Source organism: Mauremys reevesii, linkage group 9 (assembly GCF_016161935.1).
Source record: "Mauremys reevesii isolate NIE-2019 linkage group 9, ASM1616193v1, whole genome shotgun sequence".
NCBI classification, from domain to species: Eukaryota; Metazoa; Chordata; order Testudines; family Geoemydidae; genus Mauremys; species Mauremys reevesii.
This window is the reverse complement of record NC_052631.1, coordinates 53021373-53036525: the sequence shown is the minus strand read 5'-3', so window position 1 is coordinate 53036525 and position 15153 is coordinate 53021373. Positions and strand designations below refer to the sequence as shown.

At 45.1% G+C, this 15153-nt stretch overlaps 1 protein-coding gene across 5 annotated transcripts in view; it reads left to right on the top strand.

The window, feature by feature from the left end:
* The window catches only part of EPHB1 (EPH receptor B1), a 393781-nt gene that overhangs the window by 66218 nt on the left and 312410 nt on the right, over positions 1-15153 (top strand). For 4 of the 5 annotated variants that reach the window (XM_039489199.1, XM_039489197.1, XM_039489200.1 and 1 more), the window contains exon 1: positions 14447-14791. The exons of the other annotated variant lie outside the window; for it this stretch is intronic. In XM_039489199.1, coding sequence (XP_039345133.1) covers positions 14719-14791 — 73 coding nt within the window. In that variant the 5' untranslated portion in view covers positions 14447-14718. Of the gene's footprint in view, positions 1-14446; positions 14792-15153 lie in introns of those variants that run through there. 5 annotated transcript variants of the gene reach the window in all.

Below are 15153 nucleotides of genomic sequence, written 5' to 3'. Positions count from 1 at the left end.
GGAGTTGGGGAATTTGCATTAACCTCTCACTCAGGATTCCCTAAGAAACCCACTTCTCACTTTTATTGTCCCAAAAGTCCATACTTGTCTGGCACATCTCAGTATAGTCTTTTGAACTCCCAGGTCTCACGTCTCTCTCATCTCCCTCAGAGAGGTTTCATACAATCCCGGCCCACAATAATATATAAACTTAATACAGTAAGGTCTTTCAAATGTATTACAGGCACTTGCTATATCTGTCACACCATCCTTCTACTCTGATTCCTTGAGTCCCAGCCACATGCCATGGTGTTCGGTCTGACTGGGCTTTCCTCTGTTAATATTCAGTTAGACATGGCTCTGCTCAGACATTGCCCAACTCCTTTCCAGCAGGTCTGACATAACAGGCATTCACTGGGCTATTCTAATCTCTGCTGCAGAAGTGTCAGGAAATGTAAGCCTGGACATGCTGGCTTATTTTCCCCTCCAGCGCAGTAACGAGCAGTGAAAGCTACTGTGTGATTTAACGATGCAGTAGGTGCTGTAGACTAGAGCTGCTGTGGATGTCACACCCCTTTAAGAAGCAAAGTCAGGCCCCTTTCAAGTTAATTTTGACCAAAAGGAAATTGATAATAGGCAGCTTAGTGCTGCCCAATCTTAACTGGCAGTCACGTCACAGGGCTGGCTCACATCAGCCCAGACCTCACTGGGACAGATCATTGGCAGGGAATGCCTCTCCCTAGATGGGTGAGGAGGAGCTCAAAGGTCTGTCTGTCTGCTCAGGTCAAAGTCTCTTCTGCCAGGGAGAACATCCCTTCCATCTCCTTTCTGAGAGATAACCATGAGAGCAGTTACAATCAACACTTCCTGCTGCCCAGTGCCTGTGTATAATCCTTTCCACCCTTCCTGGGCACACCCATCCACCCCACCCACCAATCACATATCCTCCAATGACTGTCTCAACTTACTTGGGATCCTCTACTGTAGACAATATCCTGAGGCAGACTGCAGCAACTGCCCTCATCAGGAAGAAAGGAACAACATGGGGGAAGGCTCCACAGCAGGAAAATGTCCAGTGAATAATGGACTACATTTATTTTGGTAGATTTTTATTTTAAAAATCAAGTATACAGGCCATTTGTGAGGTGTTCACACTGCCTCTCAGCAGGTACTGTCACCACAGGGGTAGGACGCATTTAGGTCTATTTCATGTTCATGCTCACTTGAACTGGCATGGTATCTGCGAGATCCACTTTTGGGCTCAGTGCATCCATTGCACCAGATTGCGTATTGGCTCACTCTACATTTTCCACTCCCAAGATTGGCTACATGAGGGAAATACAGCATGCTAAGTACCCCAGTGAGGTGGAAGACACCAGAATGCCAAAGCAGTTACAATGGCTTCAATTCTCTAGTGTAGACAAGGGGCAGGTGACAGCTGAAGAGTGTGTGCTGGTGTCTCAGACTGTGACTTCCTTTGGCTTCTAAGCAATTTCTAAAGGCTTTAAGGGGAAAATTCAGACTGCAACATATGATAACACTTAGCATTTTCTTTCATCAGGTGGCTGGATTTAATCCTTGAGAAATGGTTTGGCATCTCTTAAAGCATCATCAGAAAACAAAAGCAAAGCTATTAATTAAGACAGATGATTCTGGCAACAGATCTTGGCTGGCCTCATGTACTGACTGTTGTGTGGTGTAACAATTGTATCAATCACCTCTGTAGAGCATTACCAGAGGGAACTGCGCCTGGGATGGGACCGCTGAAATAAATTCCTGGAAGAAGTTTGCACTATCTGCACTGCAGTGTTTGGTTTTGCTAACTGTCTTTTCAGCACGTTTCCTCCTCTCCCAGGATGTGACATTGCCTGGAGTCAAGGCATTTGCATTCAGTGAAATGTTGATTTGAAAGGGAGCAGGGCAATGGCTGTCTTTCCTACACTGTTCTGGAAGGAGTCGCCAAGCAGTGCATAGCTTTGGGAGGTTTTTTTAAGCAAGTGAGCAACATTCAGTCTTTGAAGAAACACTGAGCTGCAATATAGTTATGCAGTTTCTTTTGATGGGACGCTGTTGTAAACAACAGGGGAGTTGGCTTTCTGCCTTAATCTTTCTAACTAGAGTCAATTCTTGGGGCACAGTTGCTCCCTGGGAACTAACTGGACAGTGGTATTCTGGCTGTGAGTTCAGAATAAGGAGCTTGTCTGCAGGCTGGTTGACCATCTCTGTTCAAGGACTAGTTCAAACAAGTGTGACAGGCCCGGGCCAGTTGGGAACAGCAGAGTAGTAGAAGGGAGATATACTGGCCACTGGATAAGCAGTTTTCTGTTCCCTGAGTGATCAGAGCAGGGGCTGCTCCAGGCTAATGAGAACACCTGACTCCAATTAACCTGCTAAGAGTCAGATGAGACAGTTAAGCACCTGGCTCTAATTAAGGCCCCTCTGATGCTATAAAAGGCTAGAGGAAGTGCATGTGAGGAGCTGGAAGCAAGAGGCACAAGGAGCTGAGAGTGAGTAGGCAGACTGTTGGAGGATTGAGGAGTACAAGCATTATCAGACACCAGAGGAAAGGTCCTGTGGTGAGGATAAAGAAGGTGTTGGGAGGAGGCCATGGGGAAGTAGTTCAGGGAGTTGTAGCTGTTGTGCAGCTGTACACAGGAGGTACTCTAGACAGCTTCAGTCTACAGGGCTGGAACCTGGAATAGAGGGTGGGCCTGGGTTCCCCCCAAACCGCCCAACTCCTGATCAAACACAGGAGGAATGGACCTGGACTGTGGCTTCTACCAGAGGGGAAGGTCTCTGGGCTGTTTCCTGACCCACAGGGTGAATCTGTGAAGCGAGCGAATCCGCCAATAAGCACAGGACCCACCAAGGTAGAGGAGGAACTTCGTCACACTAGTCACACTAACAAAATACTTAAATTCCATGTCACTGTTGTTGGGTTTTTTTTTCCCCCTCCAATGGGAAGCTAACCTGCAAGGCACCACCATCTGCTCCCACTTTTCAGAGTGACAATGCAATAGGATAACAAGAAAGTTAACTTAGGTTTTGTATGCACACAAAGTGTGTGGACACTCTTAAAATTGTTTAGAAGTGACTTACCTTGAGCTAAATCAATATATACCAGTTTAAGAGTGTTCACATGGGAGTTTGCACTGGTTTAACTAAATCAATTTAAAAACACACCTTCAGTTAAATTGGTGCCAATTTGTGTATAGACTGGACCTACATTTGAAGGACAGTTGGAGGAATTGCCCACTAGATTCAGTGGTTATCCAGAGCATTGCTTCAAATGCCTGGGAAAACTTCTACGTAGAGAGTGAAGTTTTTTGAACAACAATAGATTCACATTAGTTTAGACTAAACATAGCAATGTGATTGTCTATTTCTAAGCGTATAAAGTCTAATAGCCACCCATTGCAGCATCCTTACAAGTTGATTTGAAAATTGTAGGGTTGGGAATAGATATTGCATTAATATTTGCAAAGCACTGTGTGTTGCATAGATGAAAGTTAGTGTAAATACAAATTATTGCTATTGTTAACCCAACTATCCTACTTTGTGAGGGAGGGGGGGAAGAAGGGTAGAAATACCGCTGTCTTTATTTCTAACAACTATTTTGATGTTCTTTTAATTTTGGTCCCTAGATGGGTCATTGTTAAAGACATGTGACAACAGAACAAAATTACCAAAAGTCTAACACTCAACAAAGTTGTAGAATAAGAAAAAACAATATTATCCCTAAAGCTATGCAGTCTACCTGCTTCACTAGGGAGCTGGAGGACATGGATCAACGTTCATGTCGCACTCCCCATCAGTATCTGGCCTGGGCCAGGTAAATTAATGATCGCACCAGCGGACCAAATTCAGTGATGAATACTAGTCATGTGGAACCTGTTGCGCACATGCTAAGGAGAAGTATGGAGCTCTGTCTTTAACTTTCCCCAGCCTCTCCTGCCTGGCTTCCTGCTATGGATGTAAAGAGAGACAACTAGAGCTGATTTTTTTGGATGGGATCGTTTTTTAGAAATTTCAACCAACTCCAATTTGGAAAAAACCCTACAATTCTATGGAAGTTTTCCTTAAAAAATTCAGGGGTTTTTGGTCAAAATTTGAATTTTTGTTAGAAAATTTAGCTGAAAAATCAAAATTTGAAAAATATTGTCCAGATGCATTCACAACGTGTGTTCCCTTATCTGCACGGGTCACAGCATGCCTTCACCCAGTATTCTTTCCAGCTAACAGTCCTCACACAGAACTTGTGACAAGTTCAACACCAATTATTCTCTTTACAGCGTGAATATAACGGAACAAATTCCCTACAGTTTGAAGGTCTTACAGTCTTCACAGAGTGAGATGGGGAAGAGATCTCTCCTCCCTGAGATCTTGGACTTCTCTGGCCCATCCTTCCAGCCTACTCCTCTTCCTCTTCCCGTCTATCTTTTAACTGTCCTCAGCCAATGAGCTGAACTACCATGTTTATTGGGTAATTAATCAATCAATCCTTAACCACTTATCACCCTGATCTGCCCCCTGTGGGGCCACTTACCAAAGGACCAGAGTGGTAAGTCAGCTAAGATTGCTCATACCCTGTCATAATCCTTTAATGGTACTGTTCATATTTGATCATGAATATTCTAAATTCAAGCTGTGTTGCTAGGTTGTGATTGGTCAAATACGTAACATGGCATTTTTTCTGTGTCCTGTTGGAGAAGGATGCAACCACTTGTGGAACAAATATTGAAATTCATGTCATAATTTGCTTTCTGTAAACATCTGAGTGAGTAAACTGGATTGCTGAAATATTCATGGAAAGTGTCAAATTTCTATGGAAATTTAACAATGTGCTCTGCAAAGTGGGTTATTTACGTTGCTCTGTTGGAGCTGGGTGCAATATGGTATGTTCTGCAAAAATTAAAAAATAGTGTCTCAATTTTTTGTGGAAAAAATTGAAAATATCAAACAAAAACTGATCATTGTCCAGTGCTTTGTTTTTGGCTTTTCAGTGGGTTTGGTATTTTTACTTTATTATTAGTTAGTATTGTGGTAGAACATTTTTTCTCCCCTTTCCTTTCCCCAGCCATACTTTTTCCTTTTTACTCCTTTTTTCATTTTCCCCTTATTTTCTATTTTGTCACTGAATCAGGCCGAATGCCCCCAAACTGAAAAACCCACCATGGGGTGAGGGGGAGGGCAGTCATTGTCACAAAAAAAAGTCCAGTCATTTTTTTTTTTTAAATCAGAACATTTTAAAAAAGCAAAAATCTTCTGTGATGATGTTCATTTCCTCAAAAGTCTAACTTTTGTCAGGGGAAAAAAGGATTTGAACAATTTTTTTGATCAGCTCTAATATGTATCAATTGAGCCAGCTGTTCCCGTTCCATTAAGCGGGCAAGGTCTGAAGACTCCACCAATCCTGCAGTAAAGCAGTACACAAAATCCATGAATACATGCATCCTCCAGGCTGGTTGCAGGGTCACCCCCCGCCCCACTCATACACTGAGGCATAGCTCCAAACAGGAGTCTTGTTGCCATGACTGTCTGCTCCCTCCTGCACCCCATCACCGCATCTGGCAGGTGTAGAGGCAGGTGTAGAGGATCATGAAGTTTTGCCCAGATAGCTGAATAGTCATAACTGAGAGCAGCTGCTCCCCACCAGGCCTCAGCCCCAAATTCTTGCAGAATCCTAAATAAGCAGGGCAAGTGACGGTTGTGCAGATGGCAAAACATGCAACAAAGGAACTGCTGCCCCACCATGTCAGGACTAGGACGTGGGCAGTCTGACCTACTGGCCAGACCTAGTGGTAAGAGCCAGAGTCAAAGCCAGAATCAGGAACTAGACCTAAGCCATGGCCAAAGGTTGCCCAAGAATCAGGCTCCATGAGCAGCCAATCACAAAGTTGCTCAGACAACTTCCTGTGCCTCCTTCTGGTATAAATAGTATGGTTGGGCCAATTGGTGGGGCCAGTTATCATCCCCAATCAAGGTCTTCATGGGCAGTACCATCTGGAGGGGTCAGAGTTCTGCTAGCACCTCACTTCCATTTGTTCTTGGTGGGCTGTCCAATGGCAGCCAGGCTGTGAGGGTTGCCTGAAACCCTTGGTTTGAGACCTGTGGGCACCTACAACCATGTTGCACTCACTTTACCCCCAACACTAACTGTGGAGAGTAAGAAGAACTGCATGCCCCATTCTCTGTACCCCAGCAGCCTGGATTTATCTCCCATAATCTCCATAGTGCGGGTGGAACCCTTTGTATTTTTCTGCTCAGCATGTTAGAGGCTGAAGGGGACACGATGGAATCTCATTATGAAGCATTTCTTTCAGTGACTTTAGATGATAAGATGCACAGACTCTGATTTGCATGCCACTGCTTATTGAAGGGCTCACACTGATCTTTAAAGTGTTTGATTTTCCTCTTGCTAAATACCATCAGCGTTTTAACTTTGAGGGATGAGAGCATTATCAAAAGCAGCCCCTTGGACCACATTTTAAAACGATCACATCCAGGAGCTATTTTTCCAGCCACCAGTAAAAAGAAACATTCTAATGAAGTTCTTCTGGATTTAAAAACTGTAAGCGGTCATTCAGAGAGGCCGCTGCTCATGCCGGGGATAGGAATAGTCATTTTACAAAGGCAGGGAAGCAAGACTTTTTGTACAGCTGCTGCTGCATGGCTTTGTTGGTCCACTTCTGAATTGTATTACTTGACCACTGCAGAGTATGGCACTTCAAGAGAGTCAATAACACGAGACTCCTCACTTCTTACTGGCTGTACTTTGCCAGGCTGGTGGGGCAGAGAGAGAATGAAACCTGAGAATGATCTGAGATCATTAGGATTTCTTGGGCAAGGCTTGTGTAAGTGCAGAGCCAATGGTGAGCAGAAGCCCATGTAAAATCTGTGTGTTTGTTAGGCCAAGTGATGTGAGGATAAAATGGAGACCTGCATTTCAGGAATGATGCTGTCTGGATATTACTAGGACAACTTTGTCATTCCAGAAGATATGCTTTCATCAAACACAAGTTGTTTGGCTCAATACGGGGTAACAGTGAAATTTGATGGCCTTTGAAATACAGGAGGTCAGACTAGATGATCTAATGGACACTTCCGGCCTTAAATTCTATGAATGAATTGTCCTTCTACACAAAAGTATATAGGAGATAATGGCTTTGTGCCTCTTACGATAAAAGAGCAAGGGATTGACTTGTTCAGTACCTCACACTCGCTCTCTCATCACCATTATAGTCATTAGCCTGCCTGGAACACCTCTTGCTATTCTTCTCCTGAACTCCCACTCAATTCCACCAGTGCATCTCCATCCTCACCCATAACTAGGAATGAAAAGGTTTTATAAAGGTAGGAAAAAATCTGAAAGGCTGAATTCTTATCCACACTGTTGCAATGTTCTGTCCACCTTCCCACAGTGCCCACAGCAATCCCTATGCTCCCTTCACTTCCTGCCCTTCCAGAGGCAGAGGAGTGGGGAAAGACAATGTGCACCTCCCTAATCTAGCCCTAAGAAGCTAGCAGGGTTTAAAAACAAAGGGCTAGATTGTGGTTTTTATGCCACAGCCCTGCAGGGCAGTGCTATTGATGATAAGGTATGAAACCTGCAACAAATAAAAGACACAGAATGCAGAAGAGCAACCTGCATTTTTTGTTTCCATTAGTCCAAATTTGGTACAGAGCTATGAAACAGAAAAGATTGCTTCTTATCAGTAGAGGTTCCTGAGGGGGGAGGAGGGGGAGGTGTGTTTTTTTTTTAAATGGAGCTGTTGCACAACACATCAAGTAGCAATGTAATCATTGTAAATCACCATTTGTTTTCCATGGGATTCCAGATGAGTTAATAACAGATAATGGCCCACAATTCAGGAGTGTCTTGTTTCAGCAATTCTCTTTAATATATCAGTTCAAGCACAGCATATCAAGTCCTTGTTACACCCAGAGAAATGAGTTACCTGAAGAGTCAGTAAGAAGAGCAAATCTGTTGATTGAGAAAAGTCAAGGAGATTGAAAGGATCCATAATTAGCACTGTTAACATATTCTACAGTGCTTTTTTAGTACCACCAAAGTCCAGAAACATAGTTTGAAGGACAAAAACCTTAGTACCTACATCTAACAAGCTTCTTGAGTAAAAAATAATTAACCCTGAAGGAGTTATAAAAGAGCCATATGCTAAGAAACTAGAAAAGAAGGAAACTATGACAAGGTAATAAGCTTGACCAAGACCATAAATCAGAATCACCCCTGAAAGTCAGTGCTACAGGAGAAACAGAGGACCTATAAAGAAAAGCAAGGAGGAGACCAGCTCTATGTTGCTTGAGGACACCTTGAGGGCTACTGCCAGTGCTGATGGGCTGCTAAATACAGTGCACATCTGCCCAATGGACAGTGACAATGAAAAACATGAAGAGCAGCAAATATAGGCTCCAGGGGTAGGATCCACTTCAGCATATGCAGGCCACGGAAGCAGGAGGTGTTATGGGAGCAAGGCGTGGCCATGCTCTCCGAAAGCCATTGTGGATGCAAGGTAGTCACTGTCTAATAAGAGGCTGAATAATGTTCCTGTTTGTCAGGAAGTGAAGTTGCTTGTGCTGACCTGCAACCTAGATGTGACTATTCCTGTGTGTCATTAACTGGCTGTCTAAGCTTGCTGGTTTGGGTGGATGTTTTGCTTAAATTGCGTTTGATTTAAATGAAAAGGAAGGAGGCAGTGGCTACCAACCATTGCCTTGTAAGAGGGGTATAATGTATCCTTGACCCAGCCATGAACCTGGCTCTGGGATACAAAGATCAGCCTTTCTTATCAGCTCTCCTTCATCTCACATTTTATAACAGGAGGATCTACTCCGCCAAGCTTTAGGTACTTCAGGATCCAGGCAGATCTCATGAGACCCACAGGAAACAAAGGTGGGCATCCTTTTCTTTGTATTTCAGTAACCCCCTAAGAGCCCCAGTCATGGACCAACACCCCCTTGTGCGAGGTGCTGTACAAACACAGAACAGAAAGACAGTCCCTGCTCCACAGCACTTGTCTCCTCTGTGTCCCCTGGCCTAGCTGGATCCTGATGGTACATGGAAAGCCCCAGCTCTTGCAGGGGCTGCGCTTCCAGCGGTTCCCTGGCTGTAACTGCCCCCAGGGTCTGCAATGCGGAGAGAGAGGCAGCACATGCTCGCACAGCTTCTGGCTGCTACTGTGTTCCCTGTGTGTCTGGGTGGGGGCAATATGGAGGAGCCTAGCCAGCTCTCTGCCCTGCCCCATGATGCCCCTCCAGCTCTGAAAAGGGGGCTTCCTCAGGTTGTAGGGTGATGGCAGCCTGTCACAGAGCTTGAACTCCTGACGAGAACTGGTCTGGAATTCTCCAATGAAACACTTTTTTCGGAAAATGCTGATTTTTCAAGAGTGAAACTGTTCACAGGGAAGGGTCAGTTTCAATATATTTCCCAACTGAAAAAAACCCTGAAAATACATTTTAAATTGTCAAAATGTTCGGTTTTGACGTTTTCAAAATGAAAAGTTTCCTTTTTCAGTGTGAAGCAACTTTTGGTTTCTAAGTTAATTTACCATTTAAAAAAAAGGTTGGTGGCCTGGAGGAAGGTTTTATCTCTTTTATGTCAGCAGGAGAAGAACACAGCTTGGCTTCTTCAGCACTTCTGACATAAGAACAATGAAAGAGTAGAGCAGATGTGTCAGCCACTGGAATTGATAAACCAGTGTCTCTCTGACTTCTGTGCCAGGAGCTGATGAGTCCTGCAGGGCTTATGGAGGACAAATCTACTGAGAAGGTGCAAACTCCATCCCCAAAGCAAGTTGGCTGGTTTGTGATTCTGAGCCAGGAAGGAAAGCAGCTCCCATTTGAAAGGCAAATCTCTGATCCCTCCTTGGCAAGCCACCTTGATGCTGATTGTGTGTGTCTAGCTTGTTTTTGGGGAAGGAAAACTGGTGATGCCCCTGGGGAAGAGAACCAAAATCCTTTGATGCTAGAGAGATGGTCTGTTCACTGTGGTCAGACACATTGGCATGGAGCCAGGGAAGGTAGCTGAAGACTGATTTCCATGTGCTAGCAGCAATGGGAAATGGAAATGGTTTGGGTGTTACTTTGCCTGTGAGGACACCTTGTAAGCAGTCGCTTTGAGGGAAAGCCTGGTTTACGGCCAAGCAGAGTTCTTTCTTCCCTAGTCTTAGTAATGACTTTCTCCAGCACTGAGGGCTGAGACACTCATGGTAATAAGAACACCTTCAGAGACCCACATCTACACTGAGCTCCCTCAGAATTCTGGCTCACTGGACCTAAACCAACCACATGTTGCTGAGGTAATGCAGACAGAATTAGCAATGTTAAGGATAAAGAATGAGAAATACAGAATGGAGGTGATGTAATTGTGTTCAATAAACATGAATTGAAACCCTCATGCCTTGCCCCATCACAAATTCAAAGAATTGGGTATTTTATCATGTGAATTCATGTGTCGATCAATTTGTTATTATTATTGTTGATGGTGAGGAAAGATTCCAGCCTGGCAGGTCTGGAGACATGTTCTCTACTGGCAGAGTAGGTGCAACACAAAGCATGAGGCTCCATTAATGGGCTGCCTCTCTGAGTTGAAGGGGGCCTCCGCTTTGTCAGGAAGCAGCTCTGTCTCCATGTCCACTGTGCCCTTGGCTTTGGTCAGATTACTAACAAGGAAACCAATGTTGGTTTGATCTGGGCCTTGGTCCATCACATATGTGTGGCGGGCCGCCATCTCATCCTAAAGAGGCCAACATAAAGCAGATGAGGGTGGTGCTGATGTCTAGTGGCCTGGGCTGGAGTTAAAGAGCTCCACGTCACATTACAAAGCCACCCTCCCCTGAAGCACCTAGTAGTAGAGACCATTGTTAGAGCCTGAGTTGGACTAGATCGGATGGACTATTTGGTCTCTGCCTCTAGGGCAGGCCCTGTGTTCCCAGAGCCATCCAGCTTCCCCCAGTGCAGGTGTAAATACAAGGGCAGGTCTCCTGTTCAGGTGTGAGGTGGATTAAATGGGATAATAAGCAGCCCCTAGATTGGGAGGTGGCCAGTGCCCCACTCCGGGGTGCCCACACATGCAATGAAACATGAAGCACCGTCTACACAGAGTGTGAGCTTCACAGTGAGAGGATGGGGAAGATTCAGAGAGACCATAGCACTTGTGTGAGAGGTCAGGGGAGTGAGGGGAAGGAGTCCCTTTTCTTTATGGCCCAACTGTGAGAGGCTAGACTGCCTTGAGGTGGCCCTGTGACATGATGGCACCTTGTGTTTCCTCAGAAGACCTGGGTCCTGGGGAGAGTAAGGGTGGCCTAGTGCTTAGGGCCTGGGCTAGGCCAACCTGGGTTCAGTTCCGTGCTTTGCCTGGCTGACCTTGAGTAAGGTGGTGCAACTCAGCTCACTCATTGTCTGTAAATGGGTAATGAGAGCACTGACCCACCTCCCTGGGCTGTTGGGAGGTGATGTGTATTACAAGTGGTGAGGTACTCAGCTGCTGTGGTCAGGGCCAGATAAGTACCATAGCTAAACATGCAGATACCTGCTGCATGCATCATTGTGTTTATTTATTTTGATTGACTAAACAGTCTCTCTCTCCATTCTTGGCTCTCCATGTTATATAAAGCACATACAGACACCATGACAAAAATAACACAGCAGTGTACGGAAGTAGCAGTTCCCTTCCCTCATCTCTTGGGACATATGGAAATTCATATGAATATACACTTGCACGTACGTAGATTGAGGCTTGGACCTTTCCCAGTGGGCAGGCCCTGATGGATCACATGGCTGAGAAGGACTTGCCTGTAGTGAAGGCACAATTCTATATCCCTGTTTAGTCAGTTCTAGACACGGACCCGCTGCTTCCTCAGTGGTCTTTGTGCTCACTGAGGCCTGGGCTTTGTCATATGGCTCCACCAATGGGCCTCAGTCCTGACTGGAAGAAACTTCCTGAATGGCGAATGGGAGTGAGCCCCCATCTTTACTCAGCAGTGCAGGTCCAGGTTGCCTCAGGGCACTGCCTCTCAGTGCCAGTCAAAGCAGCATCCTGCCAAGGGAAAAGAGAACCCTCTCTCCAGGGTCGTCTTACATTAGCAAAGGCTATGGGGAGAGGGGCTTGAAGAATGATACTGATTGGCTGCATGGAGAGTACCCTGCATCTGCACACAGTGCAAGCAGTGAGCACATCTTCTCTGGCATTTCTAGGAGGTAGTGTATATCATCCCTACCCTCAATGTGGGCCAGGACCTCAGAGGCCCACCAAAGCCCTAATGAAATAGAAAAATGACTAGCTGTGAGCAGATGGAGGCATTGCTTTTCACTAGATGTTTCAGGTAGATGGGACAAGTATGCGGAACTGTAACATTTGGAACTATGGCAGCTATTGCATTCTACAGTGCAAATACATTGGTCCACCCAATGACAAATATGAGTGCTAGTTGAAATTGGAGGACAATGATGATCACAGATGGACAGAAAAAGAAGCTGAAGTGTCTTTCTCAAACTATAGGCCTCAGTTCTGCATCCGCTCTGTCACATGCTGACGCTTCAATGGGGCTATTCTTGTGAATAAAGATAAGTGAGCAAGCACCTGTTTGCAGGATCAGGGCCTTCTGAAGTTACAAAGGCAGGCAATATTATGCCAGACATTGCAGACATTGTCCAAGAAAAAAAAGTTCATCGTAGTTTTCTTATTCCCCCTGTTGGGAAGTAAAGAAAGAAGTAAAGTACTTGTCTATTGGCATCATCACAAAGGTCTGACACTTAAGGTATGTCTACACTTCATTGTAGATCCAGGTCTGTGGGACCTGGGCTTTTGGACTTGGTGTTTCCAAGCCCATGCGTGAGCATCCACACTGCATCATAAACCTGGATATACAGTTGCTGGACCCGGGCCTCATAGCTGTGCTAATACGACCCTTCTGTAATATGCAGACCTTCTGACTCAGCTCTGTGGCTTGAGCTGCATCCACACTGCAAAATGACAGGGCTTGGACCCAAGTCACAGCAAGACTCAGGCTCTGACAGGGTCCTAAGCTTGGGTTCTGAGTGCTTGCTAACCTAAGTCATGCTGATTTGTGCATGGACAGAATGGGGGCTTGGGCTCAACCCTGAGCCAAAGCCTAGGCTTCATGTGCAGTGTAGACATACGCAGAGAAGGCAATGATTAGCTCTGTGACTTTGTTGCTTTGTATATCTTAAGATAAGCAAAAGTAATAGGATTCCTTCCAAGGAGATGCAGATACTTCCACTGGAGTGGAAGAAAGGCAGGGTTCTAGACACTGGATGGTAGTCAGGTATCTATATGTGCACCTGTAGTTAATCCCGTGGTTGGGTGAAATTCATCCACGGGGAAGAGAGAGAGTACACAGTCTAGGCATCACATAAGCCCTATTTGGAAGGCTCAAGTGATGTATGGGCATTAGCCCTGACATGAGAATCATGATTTAGTAACAGAACCCAACCATTCATCTGACATGCTAGGAAAAATGGGCAAGAAGATGCAGCATTATTGAGAGAACAAATGAGGCAAACTGGCGGATAAAGGAAAAAGAAGAGTGGAATCAAAACAGGATATGCCAGGGGCTTATTTTCATTGTCATTTAGAACTCACAATCCATGATACTGATTGATGCAGCCAGATTAAAATTTAAATTGTTAAAAGGTAAAAAATCCCTCCCCAGAGTTATCACTGGGGCTAACAAATATCCAGAGCCAGTGAGCTCTTTGTCATCAGCCTCTGTCTTGCACTTACAGAGATCTGGGTTTAGAGTCAGGTTTGGTCATGTTCTACATTATTTTGATTTCTTCTTCTTCTGACATGGCCATAGTGCCTCTCCTCTTCTCACATTTACACAATACAGGGCAATTATGGGTGGCCCTTCAGGACCAGGAGAGACCCAGGACATATTAGAAAAGGGGCTGTAGACTAGATTTGTCAGAGCCCTGTAGGGGAAAATCATTCTTTTAACATTCAAAATTATATTATTTGGCCTAAATTCCAGGATCTCTTCTTGGAAAGGGCTAGCTGACATCAGCACACCATCAACATGTTAGAAGATAAGGAAACCTATAGTCAGTAAGAAGCAGGTCGCTGCTGAAAATAAAAATAGGTGGATTATTTACCGACAGGCAGGGCTGGGTTGTGAATAGTGACCTGAATTTAGTGCTGTATCAGTGGAAATGTATATGCAATACTGGAAAGGACCATTAGGAGGAGCTCTTTCACTTCCTTATGGCTCTCTCCCCCTCATTCTCTCCCCATGCCTCGCTGCAAAAGTTTTTCTTAAACTAACAATACCAGTGTAAGGAGGTGCTCTGCGCTGATTGGATAGGGGATTTTTGTAGGTTTGATTCTTTGATTGGACAGGAGGTGTTGGGGGTGGGAAGAGAGTTGATGGCGGGGGGGAACCCTTTCCCTCCCCCTCTCTCCAGCCTCAGTGGCTGATTTTGTTCTCACTGTACACTTTACTATTGCTTGCAATGTGACACTAAAATATATACTCTCTCTCTCTCTCACACACACACACCACATACACACACACCCCCATGCACGCACACAGACACACACACACGTTCACACATACCTACACACACACATACACACACAGAGCACTGGGGTATCCAAAGTGGAATACTAAAGGAGATACATATAACAAAAAGCAACAAGAAGGGAAACCAATCTTGCCAAACAAGGAACTATTTTTTTATAACTCTTATTTCTTCTGAAACATGTTTGGGTCTACCATGGCACTGGATTTTGTAGTGGTTTTCTGCTTGGCATCTGCAATTGCAGCAGTGGAAGGTAAAATACAAACAATAACGGGGGAAAAAAACTTTTGTACCTGGGTTGCTCTGTGAGATGTTTTAAAATGCATGTTGTTTCTCCCTCCCCTTATGCAAAAGGCAGCTGGTCTGGTGAAGGGCTGGCAGGGCTAAGGGGTTGCCACATGCGACATGTAAGGAATCTGCGATACTTTTTTCACTCTTGCCCGGAGCAGAGCCAACCAAGTGGATTTCCCATGATCTGGCTCTCGGAATGGGAAGGACTCCTTCCGCCCCCTCCCTCCCCCAGCCAGCAAGGCAGATGGACTAGCGGTTTGCCCTAGGCTAACCCCCATTCCCTCCTTGGCCAGGGAAGATGCTGAGCTGCATTGCAGGGCTTGT